The sequence below is a fragment of the Armigeres subalbatus genome, chromosome 3 (assembly GCF_024139115.2).
Source record: "Armigeres subalbatus isolate Guangzhou_Male chromosome 3, GZ_Asu_2, whole genome shotgun sequence".
NCBI lineage: Eukaryota > Metazoa > Arthropoda > Insecta > Diptera > Culicidae > Armigeres > Armigeres subalbatus.
Window position 1 is genome coordinate 67,703,406 of NC_085141.1, and position 20,496 is coordinate 67,723,901.

The 20,496-nt window shown below is 39.1% G+C and overlaps 2 protein-coding genes across 3 annotated transcripts; both read left to right on the plus strand.

Annotated features, from left to right (window-relative positions):
- The first annotated feature begins 4,476 nt into the window (after window positions 1-4,476).
- On the plus strand, window positions 4,477-13,386 carry LOC134219616 (proclotting enzyme-like). Its single transcript, XM_062698402.1, has 3 exons — window positions 4,477-5,270; window positions 11,737-12,248; window positions 12,313-13,386. Exons 1-3 carry the CDS (start codon window positions 5,049-5,051, stop codon window positions 13,097-13,099), a joined length of 1,521 nt encoding a protein of 506 aa, XP_062554386.1. The 5' UTR covers window positions 4,477-5,048; the 3' UTR covers window positions 13,100-13,386.
- A 1,583-nt stretch (window positions 13,387-14,969) lies between these two features.
- LOC134222884 (uncharacterized) lies at window positions 14,970-19,635 on the plus strand. 2 transcript variants are annotated; one of them, XR_009982443.1, is made up of 2 exons: window positions 14,970-15,133; window positions 19,029-19,635. XR_009982443.1 is itself a non-coding variant. In XM_062702028.1 (2 exons), the coding sequence occupies exons 1-2, from the start codon at window positions 15,291-15,293 to the stop codon at window positions 19,091-19,093; spliced, it is 879 nt and encodes a 292-aa protein (XP_062558012.1). In that variant the 5' UTR covers window positions 15,271-15,290; the 3' UTR covers window positions 19,094-19,635. The 2 variants fall into 2 exon arrangements, 1 of the variants encoding a protein (XP_062558012.1); XM_062702028.1 differs by lacking the exon at window positions 14,970-15,133 and adding an exon at window positions 15,271-16,104.
- Window positions 19,636-20,496: the final 861 nt, after the last annotated feature.

Genomic DNA, 20,496 nt, shown 5'->3' on the forward strand with positions numbered 1-20,496 from the left:
ACTCTTTTAGTAATACCTTGGTAATTTTTTAGTGTTTAATGTTTTTTTTTGCTTTACTCTTTCGAAAATTCAATTAGTAACTCCATCGAAAACTATTTCATTATCTAATTATTTTTCAAAGGATTTCCGGAAAGAAATTCCAAAAGAATTTCTTAAGAAATCTACGAGGGAATCTTGGAGGCTTTTTTTACTTTTAAAGAAATCTATGGAGAAATATCAGAAGGAATTCTTGGCGGATTTTATTAGATTATTTAAGGAAAAAATCGTGAGGAGTTCTCAAAAGTTTTTGAAGAAATTCCTGGAGGGTGTAGGAGTTTCCAAATGAATTTTCGAAGGCATTTTTAAAAGAGAGCCTGAATTGATTTTCAAAAATAATTTCCGTTGGAACTGCTAAAAAAGTTTTTGGAGGTATTTCTAAAAGACTTCCCCAAAGAATTCCTAAAGGAATTTCCAGTGAAATCCATAAAGGAATGTCTGAAGGTATTTTTGAAGGAATTTATGAATAAATTCCTAACAGAATTTCAGAGGAAATGCCTTCTGGTATGTCTGAAATAATTCCTAGATAAATCCAGGAATTCCTTTGGAATTTTTCTAAGAAATCGATTAGCAGTTTCCCTCAGAGTTTGTCTCAGGGAGTCCTACAAAAACTCATCCAGAAACGAATTCCAGAAAGTCTTTTGGATTCTTTCGGATATTCCTTGGAATTTCCCTCAGGAATTAGTTCGGAAATTCATCCACGCATTCTTTCAGAAATTTGTTGAGGAAAACCTTGGGAAAATCGTTAAGATATTTATCCGAAAATAAATTTAAAAATTCTTCTAAGAACTCTTTTGGTATACCTTGCAAAGTTCTAGGATAAAATTTCCTTAAGAATTCTTGAACAAGTTCCAGAAAGAATATCCAAGAAACTCCTGAAAGATTTTTCAAAGTAACTCCTGAATGAACTTCTGATATTCTTAGATTTCTCCGCAAGTTCCTTTGGACATTCCGTCAAGATTTCGTTCAGAAACACGGATATACCTTCTGAAAATCCTTCACAAACTCTTTTTGAAATATCTACGAAAAATGTTTGAGGAGTTCCTTAGGAAATTGTTTCAGAATTCCTCCAAAAACTCTCTTAAAACTCCTACTGAAATTCAATTACGAATTACTTTGGAAATTTCATTAAGTTTTGAAAATTTGCTTAGGAATTTCATCGAAAATTAATTGAGAAGTTCCAGCGGAAGATACTTTTTGGATTTTTTTTAAATTTCCTTCAGGGGTTCCTTAGCATCAAGATATTTTTCCTGAAATTACCTTTGGAATTCTTTCAAATATACCTTAGGCAATTTCTGAAGATTTTTTTTCCGGATAATTGAAAATTCCTCCAGTAAATTCTTTGGTTACTTTAGGAAGCTACCTACAGACAATGGCAAAGAGAGACAATGACAAACAAAGAGTGAGACGTCTCACATCTCGCTAAGAAAATTAGAAGCGCGAAGTGAGCAGTGAGACGTCTCACTATTCACTTCACGCTTCTCAATTTTTACAGCGAGAAGAGAAAAATGAAGAAAAAGAAGTGAGACATCTCACTACTCACTTTAATTTCTCACTGTTCCCTGTTAAAAGTGAGAATTGAGACGTCTCCCTTTTCACTCCTCATTCACCACTTATCGTTGTAAAAAATGAGAAGCATGAAATGAATAGTGAGATGTCTCATTACCCACTTTGTCCAACTCACTTTTCACATTAAAGAGAATAATGAGACGTCTCACTTCTCACTCTTTATTTATCTCTTCTTATCTATTGAAGAAAGTGAGACGTGAGATGACTCACTTCCCATTTCTCACTTCTCACTGTAAAAAGTTAGTAGTGCGAAGTGGGTAGTGAGACGTCTCACTACTAACCTCATGCTTCTCACTTTTTACAGTGAGAAGTAAGAATTAATGAATGAGAATTGAGACGTCTCTCTTCTCATTCCTAATTTCTCACTTTTCAAATCACCTATTCAGGCAAAAGGACCTATTAGGCTAAGTCTTATTCGGCCAAATGTCCTATTCAGCCAAATTACTCCTACGGCTAAACGACGTTTTCGGCCAAATGACCCTTTCGGCAAAATGACCCCATCAGCCAAATGACCCTTTCGGCCAAACAACCTTTTTGACCAAAGGACCAGTTTGGTCAAACAACCATTTTGACCAAATGACCCTTTCGGCCAAACGACCCTTTCGGCCAATTTACCATTTTTGCCAAACGACCCTTTCAGCCAATCGACAATTTCGGCCAAATGACTTTCGGTCTAATGGTCTGTTCGGCAAAATGGTATATTCGGCCAAACAACTTTTAGCCAAATGACATTGGCAAAAATATGCAGCGTTTGAGCAGAAAATAGAGAATAGTAAATGGCGCAGACGAACGAATGAATCACGATTGTAGCAAGTTTATAAAAATGCAGACAAAGGCAAGCTGATAAAATATGGCAGATTACAGTGGGCTGAACATGTACTGTGTATGCTGCAAGAGAGACAAGCAAAAAACCTTCCGAGAGCGTAGAAGAGGACGTTGGCTCCGGAATAGACCCCGGACTCGGTGGCTGTGTGCAATCGAGGAAGATGCTCGTGCAGCCGATGTGCAACGAGCAACCTGGAATAGGAAATCAAATTCGGTTTTCCTCCGGACAGCACGGAGTGTGCGACCATCATAGGTCTAGGTAAATTTAGAATGAAATATTTGGACATTTTCCTCAGGAATGAATTATTGGCAGTGGCTGATTTTCTACCCGCCGCTTCCACTCCCAGGCGCTATCGTATATGCGCAAAATAGCCAGCATGAGTTAACCACCAGAAATTTGTATGGCAAAAGACATCTAACGTGGGTTTTCCTAAAATTAGGAAGTTTTCACGAAAAACTATTTGGTACCGGTTATGAAGGATGGTGTCCGCTACTACGCCTACCAAATATTTTTTCGAATAAGGTGCTTAATTTTGAGAAATCGAAGCCTTTCGCCATACAGATTTCAGAAAGTTAACTCCTAGTGTGCCGCTGTAACCACGCTCAAAGTGGGCGATTCATTTCTTCACGACTTTCTCCATTTCTTTTGATTGTTTTAGGATCCCTTCAGATATTCATTCGAAGCTCCTTTTAAAATTTATTGGGAAATTTATTTGAAATTCTGTTAGGACTTTAAACATATCTATGAGGATTTCTTCGAAATTTTCCTGAAGGGTTCCTACTGATTTTTCTTTGGGAATTCCTTCAGTTCTAACAGTTTTTTTTGGCAATTTCTTCAAAAACTCTATCCGACATTACTTCAGGAAATCGTTTGGAAATTCCTTTGAAAAACTCTTTTAGGAATTCCATCGGAAATTAGCTCATTGTTGAATAAATTTCCGAATGAATTCCTGCAGAATTAGCTCTACTAAAGAAATTTCCCAAATAGAACGTGAATGAATTTGAGAAAGAATATCTAAATAAATTTCTGTAGTAATTCTCACAGGACTTTACGAAGGAGTTCCTTATGAAATTTTCTAAGAAATGTCTGTTGAAATTTAAAAAAAAATCTAGTTTTCTCCAGAAATTCCTTCAGGAACTCCACCAAGATCTTTTTTGGCATATTTAACCAAATTTCAGGAAAATTTTTCAATTTGGTTGGGCATCCCCAGTCTTACTCAAGTATTTATTTTTATTTTTGTTGATCATAACATTTTAACGTAAATAACATTTTGAAGTCAGGTATTGGTTAGTGTCGCCGACAATTGACTATTTTGAATGTGCTGCTTGATGATCGGCAAACGTAGAATATTGCAATTTAAATCCACTGAAGTTGATTTGTTTACGGGCGATTCCTGTCGTGTAAATCAAAACCGCATTAATCAAAAAACCCGCATTCAAATTGATTTTTCCAGTCATTGATTTTTTCATCCACGCCGGTTCACCCCGCCGCCGCCGCCGGGTCTACCACAAACAGTATCGGATACCAATAGGAATCTTCGGCGAACACCCGCTCATAAAACAATGATAGCAATATTTTTTGCCAAATCTACAATGTAGCCGATTGTGCTCATTCGAGAATTTACGATTTAGCTTGTTGGTACAGAATATTGGGGTATGGTTGCCGTTTTGGAGGGCTGTACAGAAGCGCGATAGCTTACCGGGAATACCTGTCTTTTCCCTATGCACATACATTAATTCCTTACTGTAGTTCCACAAGTCTTACTGGTGGAACAAGTAAGTATTTTGAATTGTGGTAGGATTTCCACTAGCTATTAAAATTCGATGAGGCAAAACAGGTTCTGTAGAGATACGACATAGAGATTCAGAAACGTGCTTCTAAATCGTTTGTTGGAATGTAATTCTATGATGGATGCCTCTGCATCAATAAGCGCGCATCTGACGAAGGGCTCACATTTTGTTTATTTAGTAGCTTTCGGAACTAGGAAGGTAGAGAGAGCTTTCCACAGTATCACCGCTGCACTGGTGAGCAGCATTCCAACACACTTTTCGAAAGAGCGAATATGGAGAACACATACGAAGTTTCCGATTTACTGTATTCGGATCGCGATCTCGCGAACAGCCAGTGTGTGTGTTGATCTGTAAGCGTGAGGATCGTCGCGTCTTTCTTTGCGTACTGCATCCAAAATCACAGTTTGCATTTGCTTAGTGCATTGACTAAAGAATGTTCACCTATAGTTAACTGATCGATGCCCTGATATAGGCTGTGTTGTGTGGGTATCAGAATACCGATAACAATTAGATGCGCCGATGAAAATCAGTGTTCACTAGTTCACATGCTATGATTAATTAGCGTATAGAGGGATAATTCGTGTAATTTTATATGCGGTGTGCGGTCAATCAACGGATTTGCTAAGCAACAGTAGTGTTATTGATTGCAAATTATTCCTACAAACATCGTGGACATTGCTTGGTGGTATTCAATCAAATCGCACAAAAATCCGCCGCTAAATGTGATGTCACTCGAAGGAACAGGAAGCTGAATGAGATAAACCAACGGTACCGGAAAACCATTCCAAGGCTAACCACTGGTTGGAAAATTGATAGCATATCGAATAATGTCATCACAAGTTTCCATCTTATTGGCGTTGGTCTTCACACTCAGTAGAGTCAGTATAGCACGAACACAATACCTGGAGTCTCCATGTCCGGATATATTCACTTACCAGGTCGATCCAAACACCAAGCAAATTTTCGGTTACGTCGAAATCGACAATATTCAAGTGGGTCAAACGGCTAAACTAAACATAGATCTGTCGATAGCAACGCAATTGGCACAGGTGAGTTGTTACTTTGGCCTAACGGACGGTCAACTAAAACTGAACTATTCCAAGTACCAAATTCAAGTATTTTTGTTGTTTAACTTTCTAATCATAGAGATATCTGATAGCTGTTGCATTTTACTACGAATTGCTACCAACTTTTCATATTGCTTACACCTTCATTACATTATCGCTTGAAAAAAGCTTCAAAGTTCTTTTCCTGAGTAATGGTCTAGTACTCCATAATTTGCATCACAAACTCATTTTTATTATCATAATTTTATTCAAAAAAAAGCAATTCATGCTACTAGAATTCGTATTATCTATGATAATTTTCATATATTTTCAAAGAACATGAACTTTGTAGCTAAAAATGAGCCGGGGAAGGCCTCAGCCATGTTAGTAGGGGAGAACGGTCCAAAATGCACCCGTGGGGCCTCACTCATATAATCTGTTGTAGTACATTTATGAACGAATCTTACCATTACAATTCATAATTAGTTGTCCATCATTAAGCTCCATTGGAAAAAATTAGCAAAATCACTTCATACTCACTCAAATTTAACGATTTGCTATTATTCCGCCACTTCCGTAAGATTGTAGTTCAATCCATTAAGAAAAAACAAACAACCATGCGTTCACCATCATTTTACATGCAATTGAGTCATTTTAGACCACCATTCGGGCGTTTTGCCCCAGGCCTATTTTTAAAACATTTTTTAAATGCGTTAGAAAGTCATGGAGATCATTGTGAAATGTAGCTGGGTTTGTAAATTTTGCACCTATGCGTTGAAATGGTCGGGTATTTTTGCTTATATGGGCGAAAACATCGAAAAACCTTAAGGGGTGCATTTTGGACCGTTCTCCCCTACCAATCATAAAATACTACAAACAAAACGAAAACAGTATGTTGATACAGCGAAGGCGAAAAATCCCCGCCCAACCAGATTAGCCGCTTGTGGACATGGATTGTATAAATAAAACGCCTCTATCAACATCACCACGATCTACGCTACCGCAGAAGTGATGCGACTTTGTGACTGATGAATGTAATTCGAATAGCGTTGCCATATTCCACAGTGCCAACTCGTGGCTCTATTCTATCAGGGTAAATCCGTCGTCGCTTGGAAATGCGATCTGCGAATGGGATTTACGTGATTCGGTTCAATGGAGATGATAACGGTGTAAATTGTTTTGGATGAAAAGGCGCCTAGGATGGATTCTATCATTTAATAATTTGGGTTAGATCCTGATCCTGATTGATTTGTCAATAACATTCATTTGTGAATGTACGTTTATCAGAGTTTTCCTCTGTGATATTAAAAATAAAATATACACATACTTAAGATCAGGGATCGCAAATCTCACTCATTCTCATGAGCACTACCAGTGCAGCGGAAAATTGATTTGCTCGTTTAATATCTTCTTTCATTCTTTTCGTGCCATCACCAATGCCAACAATAGTAGCCTTTATGCTGGTGTGGATAGAGTGACCGCATCCCAACGTTGATATACTAGGTTCAAATCCCGTTGCGGTCATACAATTTTTATAATTCCTTACCGAAAATTTTCACGAGATGTGAGTGTGGCACAAAAGTGATGAAAAGAAAAAAGAATTTCATAAAGTAGGCATGATTTTCGTTTATCTTCAAGGTACAGAGAAAAGAGTGGTTAGTGAAAATTCTTCTTCGGCCAAAAAATCGCTTGATTTCATTTAATCGAAACGATAAGTACAAGCCCTGTTAAAGATAATTAAAGTCGAACTTTTGGAAATTTTAAAACTTTTGTATTAGTCTTCCTCAAAGGCCAAAGTGAAAGGTTATAGCCCAGTAGGCAATAAGTAGTTCTATATCTCATCATCATGTAGTGCCAATCAACGAATGTTTGACAAACCTATTAGCGTTAAAGTTGCACTAATTGGCCGATTTGACGAAATACATGGCTTACTTGAGGTGATATCACACCTGTACTGCCGTTCTACGCATAATTGTCCCATGTTACCTTTGATGAAAATTTCAAACTCGAGTCAATTTGTCCCTCTGAGAAATGAAGTTGCTGTTGGATGATAATAGAGACTGCAAACCGTTTAAATAACTAAATTAATGATCTCGTGTGTGTTACTTCTACGTGAAGTTAAACGATTTACAATGATATGGAAATGCTAATATCATCTTCCAAACTTGGACGTACATTAGAGTGGGGCGCAGTTGTATGGGAAAACGCAAACTTCATCCGATCAAGTGAGATCAAGGTTTTTCTGAATCGTTTTGGGACCCCAATCAACTGTGCAAAATATGGGCTCGATTGGTTGCGACCTCGCATGCCGCATCGCGTTTTAAATTTACATGGAGATTAGTATGGGAAAACGTACTTTTTTACATGTTTGCTCTTAGCGGCTTCAATTTATCATCAATCACGTGACTCAATACGTTAGCACATAGCCTAGAAGATGCCGAAAGACTTTGCTGAAGAAGGTACGCAGCTGGAAGGTTTACGAAAAATGTTATTAAGTTTCGAAAATTGATTGTTTTAGCCATGTGCAAGAAATCAATGTTTCTGCCAGCACTACCGGACAACCTGTAATTGTCAGAGGGCAAAACCCATTTTCCTTCTAGTCGGAATTTTTACTTTGTGAAATCATTCCGAATATCTCCCATTAGCTCCAAAGTCCTATAAAATCAATAATTTTGAAATAACACTCAGTTAAATTATTGCCCCACGTAGTTCGGCAGTGCTGGCAGAATAAATGATTTTTTGCATATGGTGTAAACACTCAATCTTCGAAGCGTTATAACTTTTTTCGTGGACGTTCCAGCAACGTGCCTTCTTCAGCAAAGTTTTTCGGCATCCTTTGGGTTATACTTTAACGTAATGTGCCACTTGGTTTACGATGAACTGAAACCTCTAGTAGTAGAAATGCAAAAATACACTTTCTCCCATAGTAATTCCCATACAAACTTCAAACGCGATGCGGAAAGCGAGGAAGCAACCAATCGGTCCCAAATTCTGCACAGTTGTTCAGGACCCAGAATGGCTTCGAAAAACCATTGATTTGAAAAAATGACCATGACGCCCCACTCTAACGTACATGTTCATGATAGAATTAGAGGCGAAAGTATAGAATTGATAGTTCCGTTAGGCTACGGCAGGCATGAAGAATGTTTTTATAGAAGTCGATTTGAAAGCGAGCGGAGGGCTCCCGTACGGGAGCTTGGCAGAATGAAGGTCGTGTGATATGTGCCATCACAAATATTGCCCTCCGTTCGCTTTCAAATCGACTTCTATAAAAACATTCTTCATGCCTGCCGTATCCTAACGGAACTATCAATTCTATACTTTCGCCTCTAATTCTATCATGAACATGTACGTCCAAGTTTGGAAGATGATATTAGCATTTCCATATCATCGTTTAAATAAGTTTATGTCCTGGAAAAGTGCTGCCTACGCTCATAAATATTTGTTAAATTTTAAGATTCAATCGATTCTGAAAATAGTGGGACAAATCGAATCGAGTTTAGATTTTTTCATCAAAGGTAACACGGGACAATTATGCGTAGAACGGCAGTGTAAGTCATGTACATAAAAACTAAAATTAATAAATTGATCGAATAATGATATGTGCTCAAAAAATCGATTTTACTTTACCAGATCCATTCGATCTGTTAAATTTGAAAAAAAAAATCTCTCACTTGTCAGCTCTACATTCACGATATGTGTCACTCCATGAGAGACGTTTCCGCAATGTTTCAATAAAGAACTGATCCGGTGGTCCATACTATGTGATAAAAAGCTCAAATTGTGATGAGGCACCGGTTATGAAAATGCATTTCAACATGTTCTACACAGTTGTGAAAAAAATTAGTCCCCGACATAAAATGAGCGATCCCTCCCCAGGCCATCTGCGAGTTGTGGTGCCTTCCTAGGATGTGGTGGGGTTTGACAGTGGGCTCTGTTAAACTTCTATAAAAAGCTGCATGCATCCGCAAGTAGGCTCCGCTAAAATAACCGTGTGCCGTTAAAAGCGCACAAGCTCAAGTCTTGGTGTTACGTGGGACGCTAAACAGACCTGACACGACGGCCCTCCGACGAGACAGGCGGTTTGCGCAGGCCCAATAAGTCGCCTTTAAAAACATCCATTACGAACGACATAGAAGATAATGCAACTCGATACAATCAGCAACGACCTAGGCGACGAATTAAGGATCACGATTGGATGCTTGCAACATGGAACTGCAAGTCGCTAGGCTTAGCAGGTTGCGACAGGATAATCTACGATGAATCACACCCCCTCAACTTCGACTCGTAGCGCTGCAGGAAATCTGCTGTGTGTGGAAAGTGTGGAAAAGGCGAGCATCGAGCGGCTACCTTCTACCAAAGCTGTGGCACCACCAACGAGTTGTTTGCTTCATAGTTTTGGGCAAGATATGCTAACGCGTGTTTGGGGGGCAGTTAAACAACGCAAGGATGTGCAAGCTGAGGAAAAAAGGCCGTTTCGTCAACTATAGCATCATCAACGTGTACCGCTCACACGAAGGGAGACCCGACGGCGAGAAAGAAGCGCAGCTGGAGCAGACATCCGATGGATGCCCACTGCGGGACGTCAAAATCGTCATCAGCGACATTACCGCTCAGGCAGGAAGGGAGGAAATGTATAGACCGGTCATCGGACCGGAGAGTCTGCATACCGTATCGCACGACAACGGCCAACGATGCATAAACTTTGCAGCCTCCGCTGAATGTCCGAAGCACTAAATCGACCACGTTCTAATCGACGATAAACTCTTCTCCGTACGTACTTATCGTAGTGCGAATATTGAATCCGACCACTACCTCGTTGCAGTATGTCTGCGCTCAAAACTTTCGATGGTGTACAACATGCGTCGGAGTCGCGGCTAAACATTGGGTGGCTACAAGACGGTAGACTAGCCAAAGACTACGCGCAACAGCAGGAAGTGGTACTCCCAACGGAAGAGCAGCTAGGCGCAGCGTCTCTTGAAGATGGCTGGAGAGATATTCGAACCGCCATTGGAAGCATCGCAATCGCTGCACTAGGCACGGTGCCCTCGGAGCAAAGAAACGACTGTATGACGCCGAATGTGAGCAGTTAGTTGAGGAGAAGGATGCAGCATGGGCGTGATTGCTGCAACACCGCACGAGAGCGAACGAGGCACAATACAAACGGGTGCGGATGAAACAAAACTCGATTTTTCGGAAGAAAAAGCGCCTATGAGAAGTAGCCGAAGAAACCGTAAGGGCCACGTGCCACAGCCCGATATATGTAAGGACATAAACGGGAACTTTTTTACGAACGAGCGTGTGGTGATCCAAAGGTGGCGGCAACACTTCGAAGAGCACCTGAATGGCGATGTGGCAGACAACAATGGCGGTATGGAAATGAACCTGGGAGTACGCGTGCAGGACATGCAACTTCCGGCTTCCGGAAATCCAGGAGGAGATCGGCCGGCTGGAAAACGAACAAAGCCCCTGGAGTTGACCTGGAGAGCGTTGCACTGGGTAATTACCAAGTTTTGGGAGGATAGTGGAATGGAATTTGTCGTGTGTTCCATTTACAAAAAGGGCGATACGCTGGATTGTAGCAACTACCGCGCAATCACATTGCTGAATGCCGTCTACAAAGTGTTCGTGTGGCAGTACTAGGCGGGATTTATGGGTGAACGGTCTTCCATAGACTAGGTGTTCGCCGTACGTCAGGTGTTGCAGGAATGCCGCGAATACAACGTGCCCACACATCATCTATTTATCGACTTCAAAGCCGCATATGCTGGGGGAGCCTTGAATCTCGTCGAAGTCACGATTTTCAACATATCCAGCCAATTTGTTTCATATGGACATTGTCGGTTGAACATTTGAAAAGGTGGCAGTACTGTACACCTGCCTGAAACGTGAGGAAAAAAACGTTGGCCTGTTGATGAATGCATCAAAGACAAAGTACATTATACTGAGAATGACAGAGTTTTTTTTTTCAGAAAGGAGTGTTACGCTAGAAGCGCATACTTTCGAGATGGTGGATGGATCCGTGTATCTTAGACCATTGACAATGTCGTTAATCGTGAAATACGAAGTCCCATCATCTGTGAAAATTGCCTTTAGGTTCCAGAAGAAACTGCGACATATAAGATTCACACCCGCACTATATGCATCATAAACAAAGCGCTCATAAGATCGGAGGTCCACATAATCAGACAGAGTGAAAATAACCCTTTAGTGTACACAAACAGGAGTTATACAAACTTTTGCATTCTTAAGGGCCTGTATGATAGAATCACCTAAAGTAATTAAATACGACAGTAACTAATTTTACATCGCTGATCAATTGGCTTCCCGGTTTCTTTATTCATGTCTTCTCTCAGAGTATGCTTCATAGTTTTTACTTATCAGCTGTTAGAACATACATTTAAATATTTCTAAATTTTATGTGATAAATTAAATGAATAAAACATTCTATAATAACCATTTTTTACAGAATAACGTTGGATCCATCACATTAGTCAAGTCGAGAGAGTCCACTTTCAATGACATCGTTCACGGTAACCCGGCACAGTACCGGGTCAATTTTCCACTACAGCACATATTGCCGAGCGTACTGAATATCGCTCTCAATGGACAAACTATATGCACAGGAAGCCGCGCACAGGGACGAGTAATAACCACTATCAACCTCGAACATACTCTGTACACACGGATGGAACCAAACAGCTTCTCGGGCAATAGTGGCTTCCAATCTAATAATAACTTTCAGTACAATGGTTTCCCTAACAATAATGGATTTCAAAACCAAGGACCTACTGATACTTCTAACCAGCTGGCGTACCCTGTACGACCCCAACAACAACCAGTACAACAGCGACCCCCGCCAAGACCCACACGACCGCAGTTTGTATATACGGAATCAACAACGCCAAGACCTACGTTTGTCCAAACCATGCCTACTCGCCCAACTCCCGTACGAACTACAGTTTCACCTCCGATCAATTAGTATGTTCATAATAGTTAAACATATAATCTAAAATAATTGTTTAACCTATATTGTTTATTTCAGTTCCTGCGGCAAACCTTCTAGTTCTGGCTTCAACCAACTTTCGTTCAACGGCGAGCGCGTAAGCAAAGGTCAATTTCCTTGGATTGTGCCCCTGTTCGACCAAACTCAAGCTCAAACACCATCCTACTTCTGCGGCAGCACTATCATCTCCAATCGGCATCTTATTACAGCAGCTCATTGTATCTACGATGCGGGCGATTTCATGACTGCAGAGCGGATACTAGCCATCCCGGGAATGTACAACATTGATAATTTCGTAGATGAAAATGCCAATCTTATGTACATAAGTAGCGTACATCCACACGAAGACTACATCAACGACGATGATTTCAACGATGCGGACATCGCCATTCTGCGACTCAAGACGGTATTGATCTACACAGAATTCATTATACCGATATGCTTGTGGAACGATGCCAATGACCTGGAACGGGTAGTTGATCAAGAAGGCATCGTGGCTGGCTGGGGTCTCACAGAAAAAGGCTCTTCCACAGTTCCCACTTACATCAAAGCCACAATCGTTACACAGAGATCATGTCGTGACAATTTGGAGAAGATGCTTCCTATAATCTCCAGAGTATTTTGTGGGGACGGCCACGGATCAGCACCTTGCAATGGCGATTCCGGCAGTGGATTTGTTCTCAAACGCGGTAACCAGTTTTATCTGCGAGGAGTCGTTTCCAAGGGACAACAGGATCCAGAAACTCTGCTATGCAACGTAAAGAAGTTCGCTATCTATACGGATGTAGCCAAGTTTCGGTATTGGATCAAGACAATTATGAGCTAGTAGAATGAGTCCATAATAAGCGGCAGCCATCTATAAGACTTATTTTTTTCCTTCAAAATACAGAGAAAATAATCAACAATTGGCTTAACCAAGAATAGTCACGTTATAGAAGTTTGATAGAGGGATTGTTGAATTATGTCTGTAGTGAATGATTGAAAATCTACCAGATTATTTATGTGTAAATAGCATTTAATTATGTATAAACATGACTACCTTACATATTACCATGTAACAACTCATTTATTGACAGTATGAATAATAAAAAAATCTTTTCCGTTAAAGTTTCATTACCGTGAGTAATTGTTGATTGCTATATTAATTGACTCAAATAACAGCTATATTCTATCTAAACCTCAAATGAAAAAAAAAGACAGAATCACCGTCTTCGACCAGAGGTCGCACAGAATGTGAAGAGGTTATTTAAAAAGTGTGATAACTAAGTAATAACCATTACCGCCGATATTTTCTATGGTTCGTGCGAGCCAAGGGTCGCAAATAATATTGTCCGTAATCGTTTAGAGCCACCTATTTTTACAGAAGTGCTAGTTGTAGTTGCCACACACACCACGTGAGAATCAACAATATCGAAAGGGGGCTTGTCGGCTACCAGCGTGTGAGCGGGAACACGGACAAAACCTCAAAAAAAATCGTTCGTTTCGCGAACCTGGAATTTTTTTAATTTCACACATATATTAATGCTGTAAAGCATCTCCCGAACAAAATATGTATGGCAAAAGAAAATTTTACTAAACTTTTTTCGGGAAAGATTCGGAACAATCTGGTATTATGTATTAAAACCTTTTTTTTCTACTTTCCGATGGTTCATGTGGTGATTTGCTCCTAGGTGCTCCAAAGCTGGAAATTGACTGTTTCAATGTTAGAATGAGGACGCTGTTAATGCTTCAGACCTTAAGGCTTGCGTATCCAGAAGTACTCAAGTAGCGTAGTATATGTTGGATAACAATTCTAATCTCAAAATGAATTTAGCGTTTCAAAATTACTCTTTCGAGATAAATTATTTTGGGTCAGTTGTTGAGGGAAACAAAACAAACGCACGGAAATTGATCTGCGGTGCTGCAAATATTCATTGTGACATTTGCAGCACTCGAGCAAAGCTGGGTTTCTTTCGCTAGTATATAATAATCAAGGATTTCAAAGCAGTTTCTGGAAGAACTTTCGAAGAAATTTCTGGATCAATTTTCAAAAGAATTTTCGGATGGTTTTACAAAGGAATCACGTGTCATATACTCAAGAAAGAATAAATAATGTTTAGCGTGTTCAGATTCCAATCCCTAGTTCAGATAATTGACAGATAAGAACTGTCATAGTCCTGATAAATAAAGCTAGGTATATAAGAAACACTTGTACATAAACATGAGAAGTTTGCTGTTGGGTAAAATAAATATAGATAAAAAAAAAATTAGTAATTCGCGTGTGAAAGTAGTAAAAAATAGTAGAATAAGTGGCCGTTTCGGATTAGCTTGTGTCGGACGGAGCTAAGGTTGGCTGGTTGAGGAATTAATCGGATGAAAGGTAATTAGTGGACATTGTGCTTTGGGATGTTGTAGGTTGTGATTTGAATTGAAAAGCTATTGAAAGAAGTCAATTGTTTGGGTGGTTGTTTTGTTAACAAAAGAAAGTGAGCTAAGTGTAAAAGATATTATTCTTTTTCTTCTCGTTCATAGCCGGTCAAAAGTGACGCTAGTTCCTTGGCTTAGGGTGGACCCTATTATCCACAGGTCGAGTTAATTTCCTGGTGGCGTCTGAAATTGAAGTTTACCGAAGAGCCTTTGAGCAGGAAAGCTAGGCCAGTTGACCGATAATCCGGATAAGGCTGTACGAAAAAGGATGATTACCGGTGTTGTTGCTGAGTGAATACGTGATACCGGTGCAAAACGTAATCGTTTGAAAGGCGGAATTATCGACGCACACACGAACTTTTCGGGATTGGGACAATTGGCGTTCAGCAGTACAATAACCACTAGTTTCGGAGGAGACGGGAACTGGAATTCAGCGAGTGAGAACGGTACAAAGGTATGTGAATATATTGTTCCTTTATTTTTGAAGAATATAAGTGATTGCTAGATTTCATTTTGAATTTCAAGTTGTGAACTAATTAGACACAATGGGGCTAATCGGTTCAATTGATCCATATGTTCATGGTACCTCGTTCTCTCATTATGTCGAACAAATGGAATACATCTTCTCTAGTAACGACATTGTAGAGGGTAAGAAAAAAGATATTTTCCTTAGCTTGTGCGGGATAACGGTGTTCCAGGAATTGAAACGTCTTTATCCTGCGACGGACTTACGAACCGTATCCTACGCGGATATTATAAAAAAATTAAAGGAGAGATATGATAAGGTAGAATCAGACATAGTGATGCGGTATAAGTTTAGATGCAGGGTACAAGGACCAGGTGAAACGAACGAAAATTTTCTTCTAGATGTGAAACTATTGGCTGAAACGTGTGACTTTGGTGAATTTAGAGACTCGGCCATTAGGGATCAATTGGTTTACGGTGTGCATGATAAGGATTTGCAACAGAAGCTTTTAGGTGAGGAGAATTTGACGTTGAAAGTGGCGGAGCGGATTTTAAAAACAAAAGAAGTTACAGCAAATAGCTCACAGGCAATCAATAGGAGCAGCGGAGTGAATTCGGTAAAGCATAGGTTAGGATGGAAGGAAATCAAGGATGAAAGAAAGAATTATGGCGAAAGAGATTTTGAAAGAAGGAGCAGAGAAAAGTATCGAAATGATGATAGAAGATCCCAATACCAAAATGGCGGATATCGTTCTCGATCTAGGTCACAGACAAAGGGACGGTATGCTAACTTTATTTGTCATTTTTGTAAAGCCAGAGGACATATACAAAAAAATTGTTATAAATTCATCAACCAGCAAAAACATCCAGTTAAATTTGTAGGAGACACTGCAAGTGTGGAGGATCCGCATGAGTATTTCAAAAGATTAAGAATGGACTACGATAGCGACGTGGACTCAGGTGATTACTACCCTTGCATGATGATAAAATCAATTAGTAGAGTTAGTGAACCTTGTCTGGTGGAAGTTAACGTTGAGGGTAGACATTTGAAAATGGAGGTTGACAGTGGTTCCTCAGTTTCAGTATTGAGCAAAGCTGATTATTTTCGAAATTTTGACAATATTTATGTAAGAAGCAACCAAAAACGGTTAATGGTTGTGAATGGGTCAACTTAAAAGGTGCATGGATCGATGATGGTTAATGTGGTGTTAAATTCGAAAAGAGCTAAACTGGAACTAATTGTGATTGATACTGAACATAATTTTATACCTTTGATTGGGCGGGATTGGTTGGACGTATTTTGTAGTGATTGGAGAAGGATGTTTGCTCGGACTTTATTAGTAAATAATGTTACATTTGTAAATAATTTTGACAAAATAGTGGATGGCTTGAGAACAAAATTTGACGTTGTTTTTAACAAAGATTTTACTATGCCGATTAAAGGGTATGAAGCAGACTTGGTACTTCGGGAACAAAATCCTATTTTTAAAAAAGCATATAATGTACCGTACAGACTGCGCGATAAAGTGTTGGGTCTATTGCAAGAATTAGAAAAGGATGGAATTATAACCCCTATCAAAACAAGTTTATGGGCTTCCCCTGTTGTGATTGTACCTAAAAAAGACAACGAAATTAGGTTTGTTATAGACTGTAAAGTATCATTGAACAAGGTACTGATACCAAACACATACCCCCTTCCTACAGCGCAAGATGTGTTTGCATCGTTAGCCGGATGCAGTGTATTTTGTGCGTTGGATTTGACTACAGCATACACACAATTAAAGCTTTCAAAAAAATCGAGAAAAATTGTCGTTATTAATACTATTAGGGGTTTGTTCACTTATAACAGACTTCCCCAAGGGGCATCATCGAGCGCCGCAATTTTCCAACAGATCATGGAAGACATTTTAAAGGGAATTGATTTTGTATTTATTTATCTAGATGACGTGTTGATTGCAGGAAGAACTCCAGAGGAATGCTTGAGTAAACTAGAAGAAGTTTTAAAACGGCTTTCAGAGGCCAACATCAAAGTCAATTATAAAAAATGCAAGTTTTTTGTAAAGGAATTACCATTCTTGGGACACATAATTTCAAACAAAGGCCTTCTACCAAATCCTGAAAAAGTTTCCACAATAAAAGCTGCAAAACAACCTGAAAATGTAAATGAACTTAAAGCTTATTTGGGGCTTTCAAATTATTACAACAAATTTCTTCCAAATCTGTCTAGAACGTTGTACCCCTATATGGACTATTGAAAAAAAATGTTAGGTATGAATGGGGTTCCAAATGTGAAACATCATTCCAGGAATCTAAAGATAAATTACTGGCTGCAAATATACTCACTTACTATGACCCTAAGAAACCTATAGTCGTTAGCACGGATGCTTCCTCTTATGGGTTGGGGGGAGTTATTTCGCATATTATCGATGGAAAAGAGCAGCCGATTTGGTTTACTTCGTTCTCATTGAACAGTGCCCAAAAAGTTTATCCCATATTACACTTGGAAGCTTTGGCAGTGGTGTCAACGGTCAAGAAGTTTCATAAATTTTTGTATGGCCAGAGATTCACAATTTATACGGATCACAAGCCGCTTTTTTGGTATATTAGGGAAATCGGGGAAAAATTCAATTTATGTAACGCGGCTCCAGAGATATGTCATGGATTTGGCTATTTACGATTACGTCATTGAATATAGGCCAGCGGAGAAACAAGGAAATGCTGACTTCTGTTCAAGGTTTCCATTGAAAAATGAGGTTTCGTGTGATCCAGAGTGCAACTATGTAAAATCATTGAATTTGACTGACGGGTGTCCAGTAGATTATGTGCTAGTAGCGAAAGAAACCAAAACTGACTCATTTTTGCAACAGATTCTCTCTTACATAAAAAATGGTTGGCCGAAAAGACTCCAGATTTGCTACCGGAACGTTTATGCACAAAAGCAGGATTAAGATGAAGTAGAGGGATGTTTATTATTTCAAGATCGAGTTGTGGTACCCGCTAATCTTCAGAGAAAAGTTTTAGAACTTCTACATGCCAACCATAACGGCATTATTAAAATGAAGCAGATGGCCAGAAAGACTGTTTATTGGTTTGGGATCAATAAAGATGTAGAAGACTTCGTAAATCACTGTGAGACGAGTTTGAAGATGACTAATGTTCCAGGAGCTAAAGAAACACACAAGTGGATTCCTACCTTAAAGCCATTTAGCAGAATTCACGCTGATTTTTTCTTCTTCAAGGGACATACTTTGTTGTTGATAGTTGACAGTTGTTCCAAATGGTTGGAAATTGAAATAATGGATTCAGGTACAAGCGCAGATAGAGTTCTGAGGAAAATGGCTGGAATATTTGCCAGGTATGGGTTACCTGACATGGTGGTGACCGATAATGGGCCGCCTTTCAATTCCAACGCTTTTAATTCATATATGGAGAAACAAGGTATAAGAGTTCTTAAAAGCCCGCCCTATCACACTCAAAGTAATGGGCAGGCGGAAAGGCTGGTGGGAGTTACAAAAGAAGTTTTGAAAAAGTTTTTGATCGATCCTAAAATGCTGTCATTGCTACAGGACAAAATTGATTATTTTCTTATCAATTATAGGAATACTTGCCTAGAGTCTGGGGTGACACCTTCTGACAAAGTATTAGGTTATAAACCAAAACTATTGTTAGATTTGTTAAACCCCAATAAATCATTTAAAAAACAATTGGAATATCCGCCATTTGAAAATACTGTAATGGGGAAAAATATTAATGGTACTCAGAAAGATCCTTTTGGAAAATTAGTACCAGGCGACAAGGTTTACTATAGGAATCCGAATATTTCTGAAACTCAAAGATGGGTGGAAGCTAAATTTACTAAAAGAGTTTCCACGAATATTTTACAGATTGCCATCGGAGCCCATCTCCTAACGGCCCACAGGGGGCAGATAAAGCTTGTCAAAACGAATGAACGGAGGCGAAATGTTTCGCTTCAAGCTGGAGGAGAAGAAGCGCCCGTACGGACACATAAGAGGAAGTTTGTCGATTCCGATGAAGATGAGCCGTTTCACGGTTTCGATGCTGAGGCTCCACCACCCGCCAGAAATGAATTACATCCGGGAGCGTTACAAGAAAGTGTTGATGTTTTTCCATCAGGAAGTTCGAAGCCTTCAGTTACATTAAGGCGTTCGAATAGAAAGAAACAGAAGTCAAATGATCATGAATTTGTGTACTATTAAGTAGTTAGGTGTTACTAAAGAAAGTATTAAGTATAAAATTTAGTTAACAAGTGCCATCATGAATTATAGTTATAAAACTCACGATCTAAATATAAAGTTACATATATGGACACCGTCGAATTTTGCGAAAATAATGTTCAGAGAAAGAGTGGTATAATAATTAACTAAATAAGGGAGGAGTTGTCATATACTCAAGAAAGAATAAATAATGTTTAGCGTGTTCAGATTCCAATCCCTAGTTCAGATAATTGACAGATAAGAACTGTCATAGTCCTGATAAATAAAGCTAGGTATATAAGAAACACTTGTACATAAACATGAGAAGTTTGCTGTTGGGTAAAATAAATATAGATGCTCTCTTCTGTAGCAACTGTTGACCAGACCAGTGCGTTTTCCTTGAACTTTACAAGATTTTCCAAGGAATTCCCAGAAAAATTTTCAAAAAATTTCTAAAGGTATTCTCGAACTTGGAAGATGCGATTTGGAACTTCAATAGCTATTATCTCAGTATGCGAAAAAAAACGGTATGGGACTAATATGTGAGTGGGGCAGAATAGGTGTTGGTCACATGAACTGGAGCGACATTAGCAGTTTTATACTTTTTCATCTGTATTTCCGAACGAATTTCTAAAGGAATTCCTTAAAACATTTCCGAGGAATCTGATATGAGCCAGCCGTGGGCTGAAAATCTCATTAATAAAGACATTAAAATTTCCGAGGAATGTGCTAAAGGAACTCGTAAAAGAATTTACAAAGGAATCGTCAAATGATTTTCTGAAGGAATATCCGTACGAAGTTCTGAAGGAATTCCCGAAGAAAGTCCCAAACAAATTTCCGGAACAATTCTTGAAGAAGTTTACTAAAGTTCCTCTAAAGAAATTACTAATTAAAATCGATCGAATTTTCGAAGAAATTTTAAAAGAATATCTGCAAAAATCTCCAAAGTGTTTTACGAAGGATACCTAAAGGATTTTTTTTATGAAATTCTGGAGGAAGTTCCGAAGGAGTCAGGGCCATAAATCAAAACCATACAAAAGGTGGCTGGGTTTGATTCCCGATCAGGTCTAGGGAATTTTCGGGTTGGAATTTTTTTTACCTCCCTGGGCATATAAATGTATTAACAACAGTGGAAGTG

Bases quoted from the DNA above. Each gene is read 5' to 3' on its own strand.
- LOC134222884 (XM_062702028.1), top strand. From the start codon at position 15,291: ATGGAATACATCTTCTCTAGTAACGACATTGTAGAGGGTAAGAAAAAA. The intron at 16,105-19,028 runs GTGATTACTACC...AATATTTTACAG, and splicing joins CGATAGCGACGTGGACTCAG to ATTGCCATCGGAGCCCATCT.
- LOC134219616 (XM_062698402.1), top strand. From the start codon at position 5,049: ATGTCATCACAAGTTTCCATCTTATTGGCGTTGGTCTTCACACTCAGT. The intron at 5,271-11,736 runs GTGAGTTGTTAC...CATTTTTTACAG, and splicing joins TAGCAACGCAATTGGCACAG to AATAACGTTGGATCCATCAC. The intron at 12,249-12,312 runs GTATGTTCATAA...TGTTTATTTCAG, and splicing joins GTTTCACCTCCGATCAATTA to TTCCTGCGGCAAACCTTCTA.